Source organism: Eutrigla gurnardus (genome assembly GCF_963514095.1).
Source record: "Eutrigla gurnardus genome assembly, chromosome: 6".
Taxonomy (NCBI): Eukaryota; Metazoa; Chordata; class Actinopteri; order Perciformes; family Triglidae; genus Eutrigla; species Eutrigla gurnardus.
Window position 1 is genome coordinate 29,481,188 of NC_139920.1, and position 23,014 is coordinate 29,504,201.

The window sequence follows — 23,014 nt, forward strand, 5'->3', positions numbered from 1 at the left end:
ATTGTCTGTCAGTCTCAATCTCAGTGTGTTACCTTCTGACCTCACAGAAAGCTGTGGTTTCATTTCACATCCACATCTCCTCCCGATGTGTCTTTTGGTTTAAAAAGGGGGTACCAGAGTAGGGAAAAGCACATAAACAAAGACGATAGATGGCAGATAATGGTTTAGACTAGTCACTCCTCTACTCTGCTCCACAGCAGACACAGCACTCACTCTCTCGGGCACACACACTCAGACTTGATGTGGGTTAGGCATATGATCCGAAATAAAGACAACAAACACTGGAGTAGGAGATTGGAACCCACGGTAATGATTTCCCACTCTTACGCTCCTTCCCACAGCCCTGCTCACAGCACTGTAGATGTGGTTTCGACCGGAACCACAATGATAAGAGTTTCTTTGTGTTTATGTGTGTGTGTGTGTGTGTGTGTGTGTGTGCTCTGTGTGTGTCTAAGGGGCACCTTGAGCTTAGGGCAACTTCACACGTTGGCACAGAGAGGTCTGAAGTTCAGTCAACGGTGCAGTTTGGGTTATTGAATTTGGGTTGTCTGAGATACTTATTCTACAGAAGATGGCTGTAAGCTCCTAGTTTGGAGAAACAGACAGTAGTACGGAAACAGGAACTGTTTTAAAGGGTTAGGTTCAGATTCACCAAAGTTACTCAGTAACACAAACTGATCTCTGCAGCGGTAGACCAGCATGCTCTCATAGATAAAATTACTGGTTTTGTCAAGGGATTCTCGTGGCTTTGAAGAATACCTATTTGGATATAACCGCTTCAGCTTCCCATCGGAAAGGGCTGTCTAGTAGCAAGGTAAAGTGGTCAAAGTATTAAAGATATTCTCCTGTACTCCTGTCTATGTCTCTAAACTAGTGCCATCAACTGTAGGTAAAACACTGACCTCACAAAACCCCACTTAAAAAATTCTCAACTTAACATTTACACAACGTCAGGTTCAGTGTTCAGATGGTGGACGTGTAGTCGTTCTGTTTTTAAAAATCCATTAATCAAAGAAAAAGAAAAGCAGCTTTCTTGTATTTTTTCTTTATCAATAACTTTAATATGAATGAAATACCAAAATAGTTGCCAGTTAATCAATGGACTGGTCCTTTCAGCACCAGTGCTAACATGGCCTGCTGTCATAGGTCACTGGGATTTAACCCTCTTTTTGAGGCTCACCTCAATAAAAGACACGGGTCACAAAAACAAACAGAGTAAAACGCACAAACAAGCAGATGCACACCAGGCTGCTCGGAGACGAGAGTCATCGCTCTCAGAAAGAGGAAGCCTTACAAACCAGTGGGGAATGTAGCAACGAGGTCATAAACCCACATACAGTGAGGTGACAAGTGGCCCTCTGTGACACATTGATGATGACACTGTGGGGTCAATAGCTGTTCTGTTTTTTTTTTCATAAGGTCACACATTCGCTATGCATGCTACATGATGTAAAGGATCAAGAGTTCAAGTGCATCTTCACTCAGTTAATTGCAAAAAGAGCTAGTCATTAAATTATATTATATAAATCAATGGAATGCATAAAATAAATGTAATTTCCGTCTCTGTGGGAAGCTCTAAGCAGAATTTCCTCGGGTGGGCAGCAGTGACACATTTGGTTAACACTAGCAATTCAAAGTTATTCAAAGTGACCTAAAGCAGGGCACTGTATTCTTTAAAAAAAAACACATTTTTTATACATTCTAAAATGAAAAATGTTATAGGCCAACAGACCTATTATTGGCGTTTCCACATTAAACAACCCCAGAAACAGGATAATGACAGAACAACGTAGAGAGGCTGGCAGATGGAGCGCTGGGAGAGAAAATGGGTCCCGTGCTGTGTACCACATTCTCTCAGACGAGTCCTTTTGAACATGTTTCTAAACCCAGTTTGAGATTTTACCACATGTCCCTCGTTTGGACTCCACCCTGCTCTACGCTCTTATAATTCTGTCTGCCCTGATGCTTTTCAGTCAGACTGCCTGGCTTCCTTTTCTCGGGCCTCACTCTCTCATTACTTTGCTGGCTTTTACTTGTACCTCATTGCGCTCTGTTTACTTTATCCACCTTCCCCCCTTTTTTTCTTTCTTTCTCTGCAACCACATCACTCTCATGCATCTCTCTACCCACCTCTTCTGTGATCTTATTTCTGCTGCCTCTGCTCTTCTGTATGAAAACGAGAAGAAGAAAAAAAATATGCTGGGAAGTGGAGTTTGCCAAAAAATCCAGCCCAGTAAAACTACACTGCTACTAACGATTGTTTAAGTAATAGATTCATAGTTTCCTTCCCCCAAAAAAGAACCCATAATTGAACCTTTACATCTACGTATGTGCAGTTAAATTTTTCCGAACATTCGGACAGGCCTTTCCTCTGTGGCACTAGCTGATGTATGGGGCTAACTGCTGCCAGCTTCCCATTGCTGGACCGATCCACACACTTCATTAACAATTACACATCTTCTCTGTATTTACATCATCTATGTAAGTCGAGCAAAGCTCCCGTATTCTCAAAAGAAACGGTGTGAAAGCATTCATTGCTGAGTCAAGCTAGAACAGACGCTGGTGGTGTACCTCCCCAATGAGATAAATATTACCGCACTCGAACCCGTCTTAGTAGCTCCACAACCAGGTCCCCCCCCCCACCCTCGTTTGAGGTCTGGGTCTGATATGACTGAACAGAAATCTCAATGTCTGAAGGGAGTTCTTGATTCACACATATGGAGAGTTTGGTCTTACACATTGTTTTGAATGGCAGTTATTTTTGATCAATATCAGAAAGAATGATAATGATTTCAACCATATCACCCAGCCTATAATGCCCTGTTAAAAAAACTCAAGTCCTGGCATCTGGGCTGTCTACTCTATGGTGGACTCATCTATAGACTATATGCTGAATAGCAGGAGATCTTTTTAATGAACTATCCCATCCAATACATGAGCTTTTGTCTCTTTTCTTAAAATAATCTCCCAGGGACACAATTTAATATGTGGCAAGCCCAGGATTTCTTAGTTCCCGATCTACCTCCACCACTAAACTAACACAGGCGATGCATTGAAGCAACAACAAAGCCAGCAGTAACGTGTTTTGTACTCGACTTGTGACGTCCATGCGTGCACACACAGCACTGCAGTACGGTGAATAGGCCACCTATGCTCTCGCCAAGCCAGGGAATGATCCAGGGATTGAAATGTGAGCGGGTTTATGCTCTCCCACAACTCTCACACTGTTTCTCTGCGATAGCCGCAGGCAGAGAGCATGATGAAGTTATTAAGCGTTGCTTAGACTAGAATAGCGGTTTGAGGAGGAGGTGGCGGTGGGATTGTAGTGGAGGAGAGGAAGCTGGAGAGGTAGGAGGAGATAATTGGCACAAAGGAAAGGAGTAATAAGAGGCATTAGGAGGGGAGGAGAATGAGAGAGTATGGGAGCTTGAGACATAAGAATTAGGAATGAAAGAGGCGGGAGACATTACATGAGTGGGTGAGAATCAATCCACCCCTCTCCACTCATTGAAACCCCCACGGCCAGCCAGGACAGGCAGAGGTCAGCATGAGGTAGAGGAGGAGGAGGAGGAGGGACAGAACGAAGGGGAGAAGGAGTGCAGAGAGGGAAGGGGGTGTGCGTGAGATGGGGGCGCTAATGTGAACCAGCTGTAGAAACCTGACACCTCAAGAGTGGGTTAGAAATGAGAGGTGGAGGAGTGAGAAAGAGAGGGAAAGAAGGGCTGCAGGAAATTGCACAGAGTAAGAGAAGGATGGGGAAAAGAGGAGGAAAAAAAAGTCCTCATGGAGCAAAACAAAGAATCCCATAGATGACTTTGGCTGCAGAAAGCCTGGCCGCTGGGTTTTTCATGAAAGTAGAGTGGAGCTGTGTGTGTGTTAAGGTGTCCGTGTGCTTTCATCGGTGTGAACATTCTTGCATGTATGAACTTATGTCAGAAGAATCACAGCAGCCAGCGTTGCATTCAGGGACAGACTGTTGTATCAGTGTCCTGGGCTATCTCTTCCGCAGTGAGACACCACTCCCTGACAATAATGTGAATCATGCACAGCCTTGTCTGTCTGCCGCGGGCTCTGGTGATACAGCCCGAGGCTAATAACGAGCTCTCTATCTGGGACTGAAACCTGAAGGACAAGGTGGTATCGTTTCCTGACGCCACAGCATCGGGTTCTGTCAACACTGGTTAGATAGCAGCGATTGAATTTAATACGACGCATCTATCCTGTCAGCACTTTGGAATTTTACCAAATATCTCAAAGTAGCACATAATTATTGAAAGGTCATGTCAAGTTGCAAGATGACGATAGTTATATAGTATTTTTTCTTGAGCACCCTGAGGGATTTTCTAACCAGACTAAGAAGCTCTATTTCATCCAAAAAGATTAATTGCATGCTAAAAAAGACTGGCAATCAAGCTAAATAAAGCACACTTCAAATTTCCCCTCTATCACGCTGAAGTAGATGTATTTTGAAAAAGCCTCTCATAGTCCCCACATTTCTACCAGTAAAAATGTGTGAAACGTTCCCAGTGAAACATAAACCTGGTATTAACCTGGACGCGGTGTTCTTTATGTGACAGTCTGCTAATGTGAGGCATGTCGAGGGGAAGAAGGCCGTGTCATTACTCCCTCAGAGGGGCGGAGAGGTTGTCCCGGAGAAGAAAGCGGCCCTAATTCCCACGACGGCTGTCTTGTTGTGATATCATGACCAAGCTGTGTTTGTGTTCAGAGTGGGGAGGGACATCTTTGTGTTTGTGTATTTATGTGCGTGTGTGTGTGTGTGTAGGCATTTGTGTAGGGGGGTTGCACTGCAGACATGCTGATACAGGGTCGGAGACAGGAAAGAGGGAGGGTGGCCATGTCTAATCTGACCGGGTTGAGGTGAAGAGGCATGAAATCTGTCTTTTCTTTGAAGATCGTACGTCACTAATACACCAGCTTGTTGACCTTTACACCAGCACCATGGGTAAATGCAAATAGCAGATTTGTTTCAAGAATATGTTGGGGATAGATAAACTATGCATTAAAAAAAGCAAGGCTGGTTTTATTACCGTCAGAAAGTCCTATGAAAAACCAACAAGCACATTAAAGGCTTTCGGACAGACTGTGACTTTGGTCCCACTATGCTCAGAAACCAAATCCATTATTTCCAATGGTTGACCTTTTCGTGCAGTGCACCCGGATGTGTGTTAAACCCAGAGGCAGGCACAGCTCAAACCGCATTCTGTCTGAAAGGGCCTTTAGTCAGTCTCTCACTTCTTCATAATGCCTCTCAGCCCCTGGTCTTTTTTCCCTGATGAAGGCTTATAAATCTTTAAAAACCAGTCAACAAGTGTATACTTTCATGTTTAAAAAAAAAAGGCTCGGTCATCAACTAAATGTTTCAGGCTGATTTTACGTAACTCTAGTAAATTGTGCTTTTCATCAGCGGTTTTTGGTGCACGGGAGAGCATTTCTGCCAGCAGGGCAGTGTATCTGGACTCAAACTAGTGCCTATATTTGTTGCATTAAATGAACACGTCACTTAATTCTGTAACATGGGGAATTTCTTTTCAGATGTTGTTTGTTGTAGACTTTGGGTGATTCACACATCATATACTAGAAATCTCACAGATGTGATTGATCTGTGAGACTGTCTGGCACAATTCATGACTGTCATACTTTCCCATGTGCTCATAACCTAATATGCTCAAGCTGCTGTGGGGTGTTGCCAATGGTAAATTAAAGTTAATAAGAAAGTTTAAAAGTGAAATTAAAATAATTCCCTTCTCCAGTGTTTCTTCTGTTTTATATGTCTCATCACACTAATCTCTGATCCTTCCCTTTATGTTCTTACATGCTGGAAATGTGGTTATTTTTTAAATAAGCACATTTTTTTTTTCATTTGGAGTGGTTATGAAAGAAGGGATTCATTTCTGTGCCTGTGTATGTGTGTGCTAGTTACGGTGTTGTCCCTCTCTACTATTATGTTACCAGAGCCCCTCTAGGGAGGCAGGTTTAGAGGCCTGTGTAAGAGGCAACAGGTCGCTCTGTCGTCCACAATCCCCAGACGGGATGTCTGCCATGTGCCCCACACACACACACACACACACACACACACACACACCCTACCGAAGTGTTACAATTACAGAAGTGTGGAGTGAAAGTGGGAGGGGACTGAGAGAAAACAGAGGAACTGAAAGTGTCAAAGTGATCATTGCCTCTGATCAGATCTCCTAGTGGACATTGTGCAATATTGTAATTTCCTGTGGCTAAATCACTTTGCTGAAGTAGAAGAAAGGGGAGAAATCGAAAGAAAGGGGTAAAAACAGATAAATGTCATCAAAACACATGGATATGTGTAACGTTTCTTTTAGCCATAGAGCTTGTTGTGGAAGGAGGGTTCAGTACCTTCACTGTGGACACAGTTCTGTAGATTATGGCATTACTATGTGTTTGCTTGAATACAGTTTGTCTATTACACTGCCCAAATAGTTGGTGCATTTCAGTAGTCGTTTTTAGTTCCTGCCAGGCTTCAGTCAACAACTTCCAGATAACTCTACCTTGCATCCTTCTACTTTTTAAACTTCTTCTTTTCTATCACTCGCACCACTTTAACCCTTCCACCAAGTTCAGCTTCCCCCTTTTTTTTCTCTTGAAGGGGAAACAGCTCAGGGTTCACAGTAGGTTTGTCAAATCGGCAATCTTGGGGTTAGCGGTTACCATCTTGACAGCGTGTCAAAATGTCCTTGAAGAGACATTGTGTAGGAAGCGCCTCTCGCTGATGTGATCTCCTTCTCCTTTTCAGTCACTCTGGCTACGAACGAAAACACGTTTAGGTGTTTATGTCACTTGAGAATGTGGTTCTCTGCACACCGACCATACAGCACAGACTCGTCAGACACCAGTTCACCCGTGCTCGTTGGCTCATTCGTCTCTTTTGATCTGTGTGTACTACACAACGCCCGTGCAGAAGCTCCACTATCAATGCTGTTGTCTGATGTGGTGCTTTATGTGCACCTGACTGAAACTCACTCTTTTGTTTGTTTACCTTCACACACACATCCTTGTGTTTGCCTTTTTGTATGCTCCATCATTGATTTCTGTGTTTGTTTGTGTGTGTCTAGGTGTGCACCAGGCTTTCTGGGTGAATACTGCCACCATAAGGACCCGTGTCACCCTGGCTTCTGCCTGAATGGAGGGAACTGCTCTGTGTCCATGTTAGCTGGTGTGCCGGTGCCAGGGAGCGCCACCTGCACCTGCCCTCTTGGCTACACAGGACAGCACTGCCAAACTCCCCAGAACTCCACGTGTTACCCCAACAACCCCTGTGCCAACAAGGGTGTCTGCACCCTGCTGTCCCTCGACAAATACAAGTGCGAGTGTGCCAGAGGATGGACAGGTGAGACACTTTTTAATCACCTCTCAGACTCATGTTTAAACCCTCTGAATGCCAATAAACTTGCTTATGATAAAGACTGCTATAAACATTTACAGAGAAAGTAAAAGTTAGGCTTTCAGGCAAGGGATAAGTAGCTTCTTGGTTTTCGTAGTTCTAAAAAGCGAGTAGTGACAAATGTAGCATCATATTCAGACCACCAGGAAAAAGCAAGCAATATGTTCAATATATTATATTGTGATTCATTCCCAGTGCTACTCACTGACTTCACGCAGTCCACGGCTTTTCAGCCAAGAGCACGGGGGTGTCTGCCTCTCCTCTTGTGCCTCGCACAGTCATTCAAAAAGTATTTTCTATTATCAACACAACAAATTGAGAGTTTTGTTCCTTTTTCATTCCCAGGAGCGCAGTGTGAGCACGAGGACAGCTGTCTTTCCAGCCCCTGTGCCAATGCCGGGACGTGCAGCTCTTTGTCTGGCGGGAGCTACACATGTTCCTGTCCTCCTGGCTACACAGGTCCCCGCTGCCTTAATGACACGAATGAATGTGCTGCCACACCCTCCGTATGCCAGAATGAAGGCGTATGCGTCAACACCCCTGGCTCCTACAAGTGAGAATCCAGTTTATAATCATTAAATGTGATATATGCAGCTATCTCCAAAATGAGACTTGAATTAAATGTACTCTGTCGTTGCTCCAGGTGTAACTGTGCCCCAGGTTTTACTGGCAGACACTGTGAAAGCTCGTACATCCCTTGCTCACCCTCACCATGCCTAAATGGAGGCACCTGTCACCAGAACTCTGAAACCAGCTACTCATGCCACTGCCTTCCAGGTAAGGGGATTTAAAAAAAAACACACATTTAAAAAAGGTACCTCAACCAACAAACCAACAGAGTTATGGACACGTTGTTGCCTTGTGAGAGGGAAAGGAGAAGCACACTAGATATATTTAGAAGTTTTAGAGAAGAAAATTGAATAAAGGAAGAAAAAAGGTGACACTGTAACTGGTATTTTCTTTGAATGAATGTAGCTTTGTATTGTTGCATTATTGCTGTTTGAAGTGCAAACAGTCTCATCCTGTTGGCTGTGTTGTGTTAGTGTCAGTCTGCTACACTTAGCAAGTAGACACAACAAACACGCACACATAGCGGCTCCTTATATACTATCAGGATATGTCATAATAGTAGTCTCCACCAGAGAATGTCATACCACAAGTCATGTATTTGAGTGTTCCACCATCATTTGTGCCAGGTTTTAATGGGACTAACTGTGAGAACAACATCAATGACTGCCCCGGGCATCAGTGTGCCAATGGAGGAACCTGTATGGACGGAGTCAACACCTACAACTGCCAGTGCCCTCCGGAATGGACCGGTAAGGGACTTGTTTTCAGTTTGTGTGCCTGTGATAACTATTATAATCAGTGTCTGTCCACTCTGGTTTGCTCTGATGTCATGTACGTAGGGTTACTATCCCAGTGCCTCAAATCCTGATATCAGGATTTTTTCTTCTTCTTGTGTCTCTGAAGGCAATCTGTGATTAAAACATGTAGAAACAGCATTAATAAAGCAATATAGTGTATGTATTGTGTTCTTTGCTGACATTCAGACAGCCTTGTGTTAAAACACCACCAGTGGTTGATTGGGGTTCAGTTAGAGTAACAGATCCATCATGTTGAAGGCTCATCAGGCACCAAAGCACTGCACTGACATACAATGTTATCATACAAAGAGACAGGATTCCACAACCCTGGAAAGTTTTCACTGAGGCAATTCTTGCATTTTTGTCTAAACAGTTTAAATAAGCAGTTACGGTTTCTTGGTGATCTCCTAGGAATGTGCTGCTGCACATATTTATTAGTCATCGCAGCATTTTGCTGGATGACGTTTGAGCTGTCTGGTAGAAGTTGAACTATATTTCAACTTGTTTGTTTTTTTTGCTGTTGCCCTACATTGACATCCACTGGCATCACTGGTCAGGTTTTTCACACATGGCTTTAGTCGGTCATTAACATGGCTTTCAAAATGGTTTGTATGTTTTATACAGAACCCTGAAGTAAAGTTTGCGTTGTAACATCTTACACATTTTCAAAATTAAATCTGCAGCGCATTCTTTGTGTCTTTACTTATCACTTTCTTGACATTAAAGCCGTATCATTATGTAATCCTACTTTCAAGTATCCATATTTTGTGTGTTGGTTGAGCGGTGAGGTGGAATCAGTGTGTGTGCTGTGATAATAGCTTGCATCCTTTCATGTTGTCTGGTTAGATATTCTACTTCTTACCATTCTTCTGTACTTCACACAAGGCGTGTCCCGGCTTGTGTGACATACGCAAGCTTTCTGTTTACAAAGCAAACATGCATACATCAGTTTCCTTAGGCCTGTCTGGGTTTATGTAGCACTAATCCAGCCAGGGGAAGCGAAGGCAAAGTGAGCAGGGTGTTTAAAAATAGCCACAGTGCATAAATAATACTTCATACTGTTTATGTTTCATGTCCGCAAAAAGAAAAAGAGCTTTCTAAATAAGACAGGAAGCATCCAAAAATGTATTTCTCTCGCGGAGAACCCATGGGGTTACACCTTGAGTAATGTTGTAACGTGGGGTGTTGACATAGAGTATTAACTTAATTTGTTTACATGTCCTCCTCTTCGTGTACATCTCCTCCTCTCCACAGGTCAGCACTGTACAGAAGATGTGGACGAGTGTCGTCTGCAGCCAAACACTTGCCAGAACGGCGGCACCTGCAGCAACCTGTTTGGCAGCTACGTCTGTGTGTGTGTTAATGGCTGGAGTGGACCCGACTGCTCGGAAAACATCGACGACTGCGCCACGGCTGCGTGCAGCGCAGGCTCCACATGCATCGACCGCGTTGCGTCTTTCGTCTGTCTCTGCCCCTACGGAAAGACAGGTAGGCCAGTAGTGACAGATTTCATACCAAACCCTGAAATGCAATAGCCTTCAGGGTTCAACTTTCATGTGTTTTTTTTTAGCTTCCCCAGTCGGGCAGGTGGATCAGAAATCTGCCGAAAGTCAATAAAACAAATAACAAACTGCACAATACATAGTTAAAGTTTCGCCCACATCCTCTAGCGTCACCCAACTAAACTCCTGTTTCTGGATTATTGAAATACTTGCTTACTTTGTCTTTACCCGCAGCCATTTTCTGCCTGATCGGTACTATGCATGTGAAACTCTCAATGGAGATGAGAAGGAAGCGAGATGGCTCGTGTTGCAAGTTTCATTTCAAGCTTAGTTTATTTATAGAGTACGTTTCAAAACACCTTAAGTTAACCAAAGTACCGTACAGTGGTAAAACATAAAAACAATTAATAAGAAGAGTCACTCCTTAGCTATGGCATCATTAATTCTGAAAAGCACTAATGCGTTTGATTGTTTTTTACCATTTGCCCAATTAGGTGAGTGAATTGCTCGCTCATCAAACCTTATTGTTGAGCTCTGGAATGATAACTGCATGTCAACAAAACACAAATATAAAAACAAAAGGCAAAACAAACACGCAGTCAGTCTCTGTCATAGTTCCTAACTTGTGTTTTAACATAGAAATAGAAATAAAAAATGAAAACATTTGTTAAATACAAGACAATAAATAAATGGAGTAATAAATAGGGTATATTTTCTAGCATGATGAAGCAGATGAATTCACTATATATCAAAGTTTTCCTTTGCACTTAATATGATCCAAGCCAAACTGTCACATACACAGAATAGATTTACATTACTAGTACTGTGTATTGGAAACTCTCACATCTTCATCGTCTAAGTACAAATATGTTTTTTGCATTTGGATCTGTTATTCAAATAGCTGAACACGTTATTTTTGGCGGGACCAGTTCTGTGATCGTAAAAGTCTGTCCACGACTGAGCGAGCGATGAAGTTACACCATCGATCGTTTCAGTGTTGGATTATTCCCATTGCCCATTCCTCTTGAAATGAAGAGGTGTGAACATACGCAACCTGCCAGTAGTAGAGGCCAAGAAAAGTTACGAGGAGAAATTGGAAATAAGACGGGTGATTTCACGCAAAGCAAACTGTTCTTTAGCTTGTATGAGCAATGTGGCCTCATGTAACTCCCAATAACCTCCCTGTCAGTGAGACAGCATTAGTGGACATGTCGGGGGATTAACTCTGGATCTCTCTACCTCGTCTAGTTCACTCATCCCTCATCCACATTGTGTTGTTTTCAGGTTTGCTCTGCCATAGAGATAACGCCTGCATCAGTAACCCCTGTAGAGAGGGCTCTCAGTGTGACACCAACCCAATCAGTGGCAGGTTCAACTGTAACTGTGCACCTGGATATATAGGCAGCACCTGCAACATCGACAGGGACGAATGCAGCATCGGTGAGCACGTGAAAAGTTCATATCGACCATGACCTTTTATATCTGCCAGCCCGTTGTGCTTTCAAGCATGCCTCTATATTCTTCATCATCAGGTACCAACCCCTGCGAGCATGGCGGTCAGTGTGTGAACACCGATGGCTCCTTCACATGTAACTGTGTTCGAGGTTACGCCGGGCCGCGCTGTGAGCAGGACGTCAACGAGTGTGCCTCGAACCCCTGCCAGAACGACGGCACGTGTTTGGATCGCATCGGGGACTACACCTGCATCTGCATGCCCGGTACATTTCCTCAGGAGTTCTGAATGAGCTTACATTTCAGCCAATTTTAACAAGACATCCTGTTCCAAAGGAAAGGAATGGGATTCAAATCATGAAGTACTTAGCGTCTGTAACTTTTGAGAAAGGAAGAAATCATAAAAACTTGTTTCCCCTCATGCATGCAGGATTTGAAGGGACTCATTGTGAGATAGAGGTGAATGAGTGCCTCAGCTCGCCCTGTCTGAACCAGGGTAAATGTCTGGACCAGGTCAGCCGCTTCGTCTGTGAATGCCCAGCAGGTTGGTGCACGTGTAGCTATACTCATGTATTTTTAATATTTCCTTCCACTCAAAGTCCTTACTGTGTTAAAACTGGATTTTAATGTATGTGTCTGTAATTATATAAGTATGAACCTCATGTTTTTCTGTTTCCAGGCTTCAGTGGTGAAATGTGCCAGATAGACATAGATGAGTGTTCCAGCACACCCTGTTTAAATGGAGCCAAGTGTATCGACCGACCAAACGGATATGATTGTGAATGTGCTGAAGGTAAAAGGGAATAACCTTATGTTAAACTACAATGGGCTTGCACAACATTCAACACAAATTCTGTTTTTTGTCCCATTATTGATACATTAGAAAAATAAACAAAACTTTACACAAACCTAGTGTAACCCAGAAAATAATTTGAAATAGTCACTTGATCCATGATGCAATAGTCTTTTGTTATTTAAGAGGAAATGTCCTCCCATAGGCTTCACTGGTCTACTTTGTGAGGACAACATCAATGACTGCGTGCCAGAGCCATGCCACCATGGTGTGTGTAAAGATGGCATCGCCACCTTCTCCTGTGAGTGCCAACCTGGATACACAGGCTCCATCTGCAACATCCAGGTCCAGGAGTGCCACAGCAACCCATGTCAGAACCGGGGACGCTGCATTGACCTGGTCAACGCCTACCAGTGTAACTGCCCACCAGGAACCACAGGTGGGTACTTGACATGCTACAAGAATACCCTGCCTGTATAGTGACACAAGTTAATTGTAATTCTCATTTGGGTTGTGGTTACGTAAATGATGCAGCTGGGATCAGATGTTTGATTCATGTGTTTGTCATATCAGTCTCTCATCTGCCTAATAAGCCAGTACCCTCTGTGTGCATGGTTATGGTGCGAGACACTTTCTCATCATGCAGCATTTTGATAAATAATAATTTGCATAAAAATAGTGTGCTATCACACTTCTGCAGGGTTTTAAACAAAGCTCTGCCTCTAATTGGCATTGGATTGTAATGTATTGTCTCTGAAAATCATGAGCCATGTGTAAAGTGTCCTGAGATAACTTAATAAAGTTGAATTGAATTGGATTTCAATAGTCACCATAAAGACTGTAAACAATAAACACAAAAAAATGGTATGAGACTTTTGTACTGAAGGATAAATGAGCTTTACATAAACTTATTTGACTCTGAGCCAGATCACATTAATGCTCCTGAGAGTTTTCTTCTAAATTATTCCTGTGGGCCTTAAATGTTAAAGAATGTAGCTCCCCCCCCCCCCCCCCCCCCACGCCTCAAGTTTCCTGTGTAACTTTTGATGTATAAAGTGAAGAGCGTGTGTGTGTGTGTGTGTGTGTGTGTGTGTGTGTGTGTGTGTGTGTGTGTGTGTGTGTGTGTGTGTGTGTGTGTGTGTGTGTGTGTGTGTGTGTGTGTGTGTGTGTGTGTGTGTGTGTGTGTGTGTGTGGGGTCTGGGTCGAGCAGTGCTACCCCACGTCGGCCTGTGGATTAATAGGCTCAGTTGAGTGCGTTGTACCACCCTGAGGCCTGGTACTGAAGTCTGTCCTGTTCTCACTACACCAAACCTGCCGTCCGGTCTCACTTTCTGGTTTCATGCCCTCACTTCCTCTGATGTGCCTTTTCTCTTTCTCTATCTAGTTTTCTCTTCATATCTCTGCCTCTTTCTGTGTCTCGTCCCTTTCCTTTCTCTTGCTCTCCCCCACTTTCCTCAAACGTTTTGCTTGATAGTTTCCTAACTTAATACTCAACTCAAAAGGCTTCTATCATATTAAAAGTTTTTGTTAACATTTCTCACTTCTCGCTGGACTTCATTTTTATGAGTCTTACTCCCCCTGGTGGTAAATAAGTAAACTGTCTTATTTTGTAGCAGCCACTTGATCGGGTTTACCTCTCATGCAGCTCCTTATTCACTCAACATTCAGGTGAAATGATGAAGCATATAATCTGGCCGAAGTTTTGTTGAATTGAAATTGTATTGTTTTTGCTCAGGGGTTAACTGTGAGATCAATGAAGATGACTGTGCCAGCCACCCCTGTGAGTACGGAGAGTGCCATGATGGAATCAATGAGTACAAATGTCTGTGCTCCCCAGGATATACAGGTATGATTTGCTTAAAAACCCCAGTAAAGTCAAAGTGATGACCGTACAAAATGTTTCAGAATAAAATAAATAATTGGAATGCCAGTACTGAAATCAACTAATTCTAATTCCCTCTGAATTGCTCTCTAATAGGAGTTAAATGCGATGTGGAGATCAACGAGTGTAACTCAAACCCATGCATGAGTGGGGGAACCTGCGTGGACAAGGTCAACGGGTTCCACTGCCTGTGTCCTCCCAGCACCCACCGCCCTCTGTGCCTCTCTGGGACTGACCACTGTGCTCCTCAGCCTTGTGTGCATGGAGAATGTGTTGAACAGCAACATGGGTACGTTAACCTTACACTGCTACTCTGAAATGTTATGTTCTGAGAAGCATCTGGCCTTATTAAGGGCGCTCTGAGTAGTTTGATCGGTGGTCTCTATATAGGCCAATCAGAAGAGCCGATAAGATGATGCATCAGTTTTCAATATTTATTTACAGCAATAATTTTGTCATCCGTCTGGTCTGTTGCAAGAAAACGTTGATACTCTTCTATAAACAACATGAAGGATTCATTATATAAATGATCAGATTTTAATTAATGATAAAATTTGAATTCTATGCCTGTCCTCCCGGAGTTTGAATTCCCTGTATTTTTACCCAACACAACCACCATTTGTTAGATACCTGCTCTTATTATTAACGTGTCGGCTAATTTCTCATATTAAACTTGTGCTGGCCTTCCTAAAGGTATCGCTGTGAGTGTGAAGCTGGCTGGGTTGGACCACAGTGTGAGCAGGAAAAGGATGAATGCCAGCTCAGTCCGTGTCAAAACGGTGGCACCTGTGTGGACCGGCATAACGGCTACACGTGTCAGTGCCAACCTGGTTTCAGAGGTAATATTCATAATTATTAGATTTCAGCATTGTTTTGAAACTTAGAAATGAACAGAGGGAACAGCACTGCATTTTAAATATATACATATATGTATTTGAATCATGCCTCCTCTCGCACTAGGTGTGAACTGTGAGAAGAACATAGATGAATGTGCATCCGGGCCCTGTCTCAACCAAGGCATTTGTTTAGATGGAGTCAACAGTTATACCTGCCAATGTAGTCCGCCATTCACAGGTTAGCGTTATCACATGTCTACCACATCAGAATCCACTTATTTGCAAGCAATAGCAGTCTGTGTAGCAGCCCACTGAATGTATTTTTAATGAATTTGTTTTTAATCTATCTTTAAAATGCGTGCTGTGTTGAAATATAGGCAAACACTGTGAGGTGGAACAGGTTCCTTGTGCCTCCCATCCATGTGAGAAAGGAGGAGTGTGTCGTCCATCTGCAGACTACACCTCATACACCTGTCGATGTCCTGCTGGTTGGCAAGGTATGTGTGACTGAGTTTGTACAGATGCAATGTCCCTCTAATAGGTATTACTGCTAGATTGCAGCTGAACTAAGATGTTGTTGCTTGTTCCCAATTGTGTAGGTACACGCTGCAATGAGGATGTGGATGAATGCAAAAAGAACCCCTGCAAAAATGGTGGCCGCTGCACAAACAGCCATGGCAGCTACACATGTAAATGTCAACCTGGATACAGCGGACACAACTGTCAGACAGACATCGACGACTGCTCACCGAGTGAGTTACCCTTCAATTCAGTCACCTTGTTATTGGCTCTATGTACAGCCATGTATTATGTCTCTGTAATATGTAATATTCTTAAACGTATGATCAGAGACTGGATAGAAATGGAGACACTGAGTTACACATGGGTTTAAGCTAGACTGCTATTGGATTGTTCTTTGATCACTTGGATGAATTGATCATCCAGTTATTTAAATTAAAGCGATTCTCCCCCCCTCTCGCCTCGTGTAGACCCATGCCTGAATGGAGGCTCCTGTGTGGACGACGTTGGGAGATTCTCCTGTGAATGCCGTGCGGGTTTCGAAGGAGACCGCTGTGAGACGGAGGTGGACGAATGTGCCAGCCAGCCCTGCAGGAACGGTGCCGTCTGTTGGGACTACGTCAACAGCTTTGTGTGCGAGTGCCGGCCAGGCTTTGATGGAATCTTGTGTGAACATAACATCCTTGAATGTACTGAGAGGTGAGTCATTCATTGAAAGCATGATACATTAAAACACAATAGCCCAGTTGTTCTGTTCTTCTGCAACACATTCCCTCTGTGTGCTCTCTCCATCAATGAATGATTGTGTCTGATTTCAATACTTTGTTTCCAGCTCCTGTCTGAATAATGGGACTTGCATCGATGACATCAACAACTTCTCCTGCCGTTGCCGACCTGGTTTTTATGGCACATTCTGTGAGTACGAGCAGAACGAGTGCGACTCTCAACCCTGTAAGAATGGAGGTACCTGCACCGATGGCCTGGGCACCTACCGCTGCAGCTGCCCCGTGGGATACAATGGGCAGAACTGCCAGGTAAAATTCATATTTGCTAACATTTGTAGTAACTAAAAGTATCCTGGGTCTGAGTGTAGAGGGTCTGGTAGGCTGCACAGATTGTTAGGCTCTACCAGGAACATCTTTGGTCTCTGTCAATGCAGTTTACCAAAGTAGAAGAAATGGTTCACACGCACACCTCACCCAGTGAATAAGGCGTGACATTTGATGACCTTGATAAGATGGTAAATGGTAAAATGGTAAAATGGTAAATGGTCCTCATTTATATAGCGCTTTTATCCAAAGTGCTTTACAGTAATGACTGACATTCACCCATTCATACACACATTCACACACCGACGGCTGAGTCAACCACTCAGGGCGACAGCCAGCTCGTCAGGAGCAATTAGGGTGAGGTGTCTTGCTCAGGGACACCAGGCACTCAGCTAGGAGAAGCCGAGCAATCTTGTGGTTTGTAGTTCCTTTCGGCCTGTATACTGCCAACTACAACTCTCTCCTTTTTGTTTTTTTGTGCAGAACTTCGTGAACCTCTGCAGCCAGGTGCGCTGTCACAACGGCGGCACCTGCTCGCAGACATCCACCTCCTGGCTCTGCCACTGTCAAATGGGATGGACGGGACTTTACTGCGACGTCCCTCACATGTCCTGCCAGGACTTTGCTGCCAGGAATGGTGAGGAGCTCCTACAATTTAAAGCAAATCTTATCTTGTACATATTACCTTCACAGTCTTCATCCCCTGTATGCGCCACCTTTCCATATGACTTCAGGTCTGGAAGTTGAAAATGTGTGTAAGAACGCCGGGCGGTGCATCAGTGACGGCAATTCCCATCGGTGTCAGTGCCAGCCAGGATACACGGGCAGCTACTGTGGAGAGATGGTTGATGAGTGCCAGTCAAACCCTTGTCGCAACGGAGCGACATGCAAGGACTATCAGGGCACATACGAGTGTATAGTAAGTACATTTATTTGCATAGTTTGTAGGTTTTATCTTTCATGTTTATGTTTAGGTCCAAACACACACGATGAACTCACTTCCTTCTTGTTTTACCACTCCAGTGTAAACCAGGCTACCAGGGGGTGAACTGTGAGTACGATGTTGATGAATGCCACTCTAGGCCCTGCCTCCATGGAGGCACCTGTATCAACCTCATCAACCGCTTCACCTGCGCCTGCCCGCCTGGAACACATGGTGAGTCTGCATATGAAGTATCTACACACACACAGGAGGGTTAAAACGTCCCACGAAACACTGATGAATCAGCTTCAGTGCTCTGCTTGATACAGTGTTGTCTGTTTGGCTGCTCTGTAGGAGTCCAGTGTGAAGTGAACGTGGATGACTGCGCCCCCAAGCATGGCTCCTTCGAGCCTCGCTGTCTGAATGGAGGTCAGTGTGTGGACGGTGTGGGCCGTTACACCTGCTCCTGCCCTCCAGGATTCGTTGGAGAACACTGTGAGGGGGATCTCAATGAGTGCCTGTCTGGGCCCTGTCACGCCCCCGGCAGCCTCGACTGTGTGCAGCTGGTCAACGACTACCAGTGTCGCTGTCGCCTTGGATACACAGGTATGTTTGGATGAGCCACGTCATTTTGTGTGTTAGAAAACCAACAAGGTATCAATGCTTAAAGTGTTGTATCAGTATTGTACAAAAAGTATTTGAGTTGTTGTTTTTATTTTGTTTTCAGGTCGTCATTGTGAGACCTTGGTGGATCTGTGTCTGTCGAAGCCGTGCCACAACGGTGGCGTCTGCTCGATGAACATGAGCTCAGTACACGGCTACACCTGCTCCTGTATTCCTGTAAGTTTATTTAAGATAACATGGTATCAATCCATTCTATTCTTTTAATGCGCTCTGTAGAAACAGGCTTTACACACTTTAATTCCATCATAATAACTGTGTGTTTTTTACATTCAGGTCTTGATTGACACTGTTGTGCTCATCAATCTTTAAACTGTTGAAAGGCTTTTTGTTCTGTGTTTTGATCTTTGCACATATGCCTAAAAAAACAGAAACCAAGTTGTGTGTCTGGAAAATAAGTGTGACAAAGATGGTTGAGGTGTGAGATAACAAAACACTTATTGTGGCCGGGCTGTCAGAGATCGTGTTAAAATGTATCGACACAAAACAAACCGTTCATTTCCTCAATTTTCTTGATAAATTCTCGCCTATTGGTTACCACACTTCCCTCCAGGCTTGAATAACAAAAAGAGAATGTCTTTAGTTAATGGGTAACCCAGCTTACCATAAACTATGTTTTATTTTCAACATTGTGTTTATTGATTTTAACAATTTTACACGTATACAGTCTTACACATTAATGAACACATGTTTATACCATAACGTAGGCAGCAATATGTGTAGGACATAAAAATAAAATAAATAAATACAAAAACATAAAAAATAATAAATAAATAAAAATCACAAATATAACAACCCCCACCCCATCCCACCTAAAGACAATCACTCGACAGAAAATAAATAAAAAAAGAAAAAATTACTCCATAAACTATGCTAAATGTATAATTAAGAATGTTTTTAGAATCTCCCAAATCCCATAAAACCTTGAACAGAACATTTTATGTGTGTTTGAGTGTGTAGAGGATATTGGGTCTATTTTATGAATCTGTCTAGAGATATACTGACAAGTTGCTGACATTACTACTTCAGTGTTTTCCTTTCTTTTCCTGTCGTACTAAAGCATCAGTTTCTTCACACTAAGTTCTTGTTTTTCTGTCCACTAACGTCTTACTCCCTCTCTTGTTCTCACGCTTGCTTCAGAGGGCCACACCATGGCTCAGGTATAGTAGACAAGCAGCAGATTTGAAAGAGGACCTGGATGTGTTTCTGTTTTAGTTGTTTGCTTCATTAAACATCAGCTGCAAAGTTTTTTTGGCCCTCTACAAATGTGTCAAGCCTAACGTTTTAAAAGTGACTATATCACTATCACACTTCAACAACATGTTATGTTTTATAGGGCTTTACTGGGTTCAACTGTGGTGAAATAGAAGGCTACAGCTGTGGAAAGCTACGTTGCCAGAATGGCGGTCACTGCGTGGAGACACCTGGCCACCTATACTGCCAGTGCCAGCCGGGCTTCAGCGGACCACACTGTGAGAACGAACAGAGATGCCCATGGAACTGCAAAAATGGAGGAACCTGCATGAAAGACCCGTCCAACCCATACCATTACAGCTGCCGCTGTCCCATGCACTTCTCTGGACGATACTGTGAGAACAAACTCACACCACGCTCTTCAGCCTGCCCCTATCTGCAGTGTGAGCAGCATTCAGGAGATAAAGTGTGCGACGATCAGTGTAACAACCATGAATGTCAGTGGGATGGAGGCGACTGCTCCCTCAACTGGCAGAAGCCGTGGGTGAACTGCACCGCCAGTGTTCCCTGCTGGGATCTCTTTAAGAATGGACGCTGTGATAAGGAGTGTGACAACCCTGGGTGCCTCTTTGACAGCTTCGAGTGCCAGGAGACCCCGCCGTCCTGCAAGTATGTCATCCTTCTCTTTAGTTCGTCTTTGCTGTGGCACAAAAAAAAATCCCCCAAAACACCCACCCTCATTCTGTGTATTTTTCAGGTATGACAAGTACTGTGCAGACCACTTTGGGAACGGCATCTGTGACCAGAGCTGCTACACGGAGGCTTGTGGCTGGGACGGCCTGGACTGCTCCGCTGACATGCCGTCCAAGGTGATAGATGGCACGCTGGTCATCGTGGTCCGGCTGCAGCCTACGGAGCTGCTCGGAGACTTGAGGGGTTTCTTGCGTTCCCTGGGAGCCCTGCTGCACACCAACATGCAGGTTAAGCTAGATAGCAATAAGAAGCCAATGGTGTACCCTTACTATGGGGAGGAGCACGGACGACATATCCAGAGGAGCAGGAGCAAGCGGGAGCTGGAGAGGGAGGTTATTGGGTAAGTTCACGATGTGGTCCTCACATATTTCAAGCTTTCTAATAACAGTCATGAACCGCATGTCATTATTAGTCTGTCATTAACAATTTTCAAATGTCTGTTCAGATCTGTGGTGCACCTGGAACTGGATAACCGTGAATGTTCCCAGAGCTCCGTCGACTGTTTCTCCAACACTAATGAGGTTGCGTCATTCATTGCAGCAGCACACATCAAGGCTGACCTGCCTTACCCTCTGGTGTCGGTTAACAGTGAGTAGGCCTGTCATTCAGCAGTTAATAGTATGCTTCGAGGTAAAAACCGAAGTCAAATGAAGGAAAAAAACAACACCTGGTATTAGAGCTGTCTTCATATCCTACAGGTGAGCCGACAGATGTCCCAGCTGTTTCCACCCCTCTGATGTACCTCGTTGGAGTGGCGGTGGTTATTATTCTCCTCATCCTGGTGCTGGGGATGCTGGCAGCCAAGAGGAAACACAAACATGGCGCCCTGTGGCTGCCCGATGGCTTCTTGGCCAATAAAAATGACAAACGGAGAGAGCCTGTCGGACAGGATGACTTTGACATGAAGTGAGTGGTGACAACTGCTGGGTTGTAATTCATAGACCAGATTTAAATGTAGGGTTTTTTTCATAAATGGATTCCTCCTACTGTAAAAAAAACTTTGTGTATGACAGTTGATGTGTAATAGCTGGAAGAGCTGTACTGTTATACTGTAGCTCCCAGTGATCAATGCTGCAACGTAGCTGATCCACAGTGTGCATGCTGAGTCCTGGAATAAATATAAGCAGAATTCAATGTTACAGTTGCTCAAACTTTAGTATTTTTCTCATATCAGGAATTTCAAGACCCAGGATGGAGCTTTGATTGATGGAGGTCAGAATCAGAGATGGCTGGAAGATGAGGTCGCATCCAAGAAACCAAGAGTAAGTGAATTCCAAAATAAAGCTGATGGATTTGAGGAGTTTAAATCAAATTGGGTGAGGAACACCAGGAAAGGTCTTTGTGAATGATGTTCTGATGTTTTTTACAGACCGAAGACAAACCCTTGCTGCCCATTGCTATGGATGGAGGTGTTGACCGAAGGGAGTGGACCCTGCAGCACTGCAAGGCTGCCGACATCTCCCTCACTCCCCCACAGGCCGACCTGGATGCCGACTGTCTGGATGTTAACGTCAAGGGACCTGGTGAGGAAAATGTACTTCCAAACTTCTCGATCTGATTCGTTTTCAAGAACTTCCTTAATAAATCAGTTCTTTTCTCGCTCAGATGGCTTCACCCCGCTGATGTTGGCATCGCTGCGTAATGGTGGAGGCCCGGACTGCAGCCTGCACAGAGAAGAGGAGGAGGAGAGTGGAGGAGACGAACCGGGGCCGAGTGTAATCTCAGACCTGATCGCTCAGGGTGCTTCTTTGATGGCTCAGACCGACCGCACAGGAGAAACGGCGCTCCACCTGGCCGCCCGCTATGCCAGGGCCGATGCTGCTAAGAGACTGCTCGATGCCGGAGCCGATCCCAACGCCCACGACAACATGGGCAGGACTCCGCTGCATGCTGCCGTGGCGGCCGATGCCCAGGGAGTCTTCCAGGTGAGACAACTGTTTGATCAGAACTATAAACTTTGGTCAAAACAGTGTTTTTATTAGACACCAATTGCACCATCTCTTCTACCGTCTGTCATGTGTATTTCATCGTATCTCATGTGTCCTCTCTCAGATTCTGATTCGTAACCGTGCAACAGAACTGGATTCCCGGATGAATGACGGCACTACTCCACTGGTCCTGGCAGCCAGGTTAGCTGTGGAGGGCTTGGTGGAAGAACTGATCCACTGCCACGCTGACATCAACGCCGTCGACGACCACGGTCAGAAAAATATCAGTATTATTACACTGCATGTATGAATAATAGCATTTCATGCAGGCAGTTATTTGGAACAGTATTGCTTGTATTGACACTGCGGTATTAGTATTAGGACACATGATGCTTCAGTTCTTTAAAATGTGGTTAAAAACTAACATCTAAGGTAAGGGTCCGATCATTTTTGGAGCCACTGATCGATTAAAGCAGCCTAATTTACTTGAAAAGCTCTGCAGGAAATGTAACAGAACAACACGACTAAATATGAATCATTTCATTATGGTTAACATGGATGTGCTTCTTTGTCTTTTCTCACCGTCTCAACATTTTAGGCAAATCGGCTCTGCACTGGGCAGCTGCAGTTAATAATGTGGAGGCCACGCTTGTGCTTTTGAAGAACGGAGCCAACCGTGACATGCAAGACAATAAGGTCGGTTC

At 44.2% G+C, this 23,014-nt stretch overlaps 1 protein-coding gene across 1 annotated transcript in view; it reads left to right on the plus strand.

Moving 5' to 3' along the window:
• Positions 1-23,014, plus strand: part of notch2 (notch receptor 2) — a 41,752-nt gene that overhangs the window by 15,048 nt on the left and 3,690 nt on the right. Inside the window, exons 3-34 of the mRNA XM_084011065.1 lie at positions 7,104-7,378; positions 7,778-7,985; positions 8,076-8,209; positions 8,629-8,751; positions 10,054-10,287; positions 11,586-11,741; positions 11,834-12,019; positions 12,184-12,297; positions 12,433-12,546; positions 12,752-12,985; positions 14,282-14,392; positions 14,525-14,717; positions 15,122-15,267; positions 15,389-15,502; positions 15,642-15,761; positions 15,864-16,016; positions 16,254-16,482; positions 16,616-16,817; positions 17,316-17,469; positions 17,567-17,751; positions 17,856-17,988; positions 18,109-18,360; positions 18,482-18,594; positions 19,772-20,298; positions 20,387-20,722; positions 20,828-20,970; positions 21,081-21,288; positions 21,557-21,644; positions 21,752-21,905; positions 21,988-22,307; positions 22,435-22,582; positions 22,909-23,006. Coding sequence (XP_083867191.1) covers positions 7,104-7,378; positions 7,778-7,985; positions 8,076-8,209; positions 8,629-8,751; positions 10,054-10,287; positions 11,586-11,741; positions 11,834-12,019; positions 12,184-12,297; positions 12,433-12,546; positions 12,752-12,985; positions 14,282-14,392; positions 14,525-14,717; positions 15,122-15,267; positions 15,389-15,502; positions 15,642-15,761; positions 15,864-16,016; positions 16,254-16,482; positions 16,616-16,817; positions 17,316-17,469; positions 17,567-17,751; positions 17,856-17,988; positions 18,109-18,360; positions 18,482-18,594; positions 19,772-20,298; positions 20,387-20,722; positions 20,828-20,970; positions 21,081-21,288; positions 21,557-21,644; positions 21,752-21,905; positions 21,988-22,307; positions 22,435-22,582; positions 22,909-23,006 — 5,905 coding nt within the window. The remainder of the gene's footprint in view (positions 1-7,103; positions 7,379-7,777; positions 7,986-8,075; positions 8,210-8,628; positions 8,752-10,053; positions 10,288-11,585; positions 11,742-11,833; positions 12,020-12,183; positions 12,298-12,432; positions 12,547-12,751; positions 12,986-14,281; positions 14,393-14,524; positions 14,718-15,121; positions 15,268-15,388; positions 15,503-15,641; positions 15,762-15,863; positions 16,017-16,253; positions 16,483-16,615; positions 16,818-17,315; positions 17,470-17,566; positions 17,752-17,855; positions 17,989-18,108; positions 18,361-18,481; positions 18,595-19,771; positions 20,299-20,386; positions 20,723-20,827; positions 20,971-21,080; positions 21,289-21,556; positions 21,645-21,751; positions 21,906-21,987; positions 22,308-22,434; positions 22,583-22,908; positions 23,007-23,014) is intronic.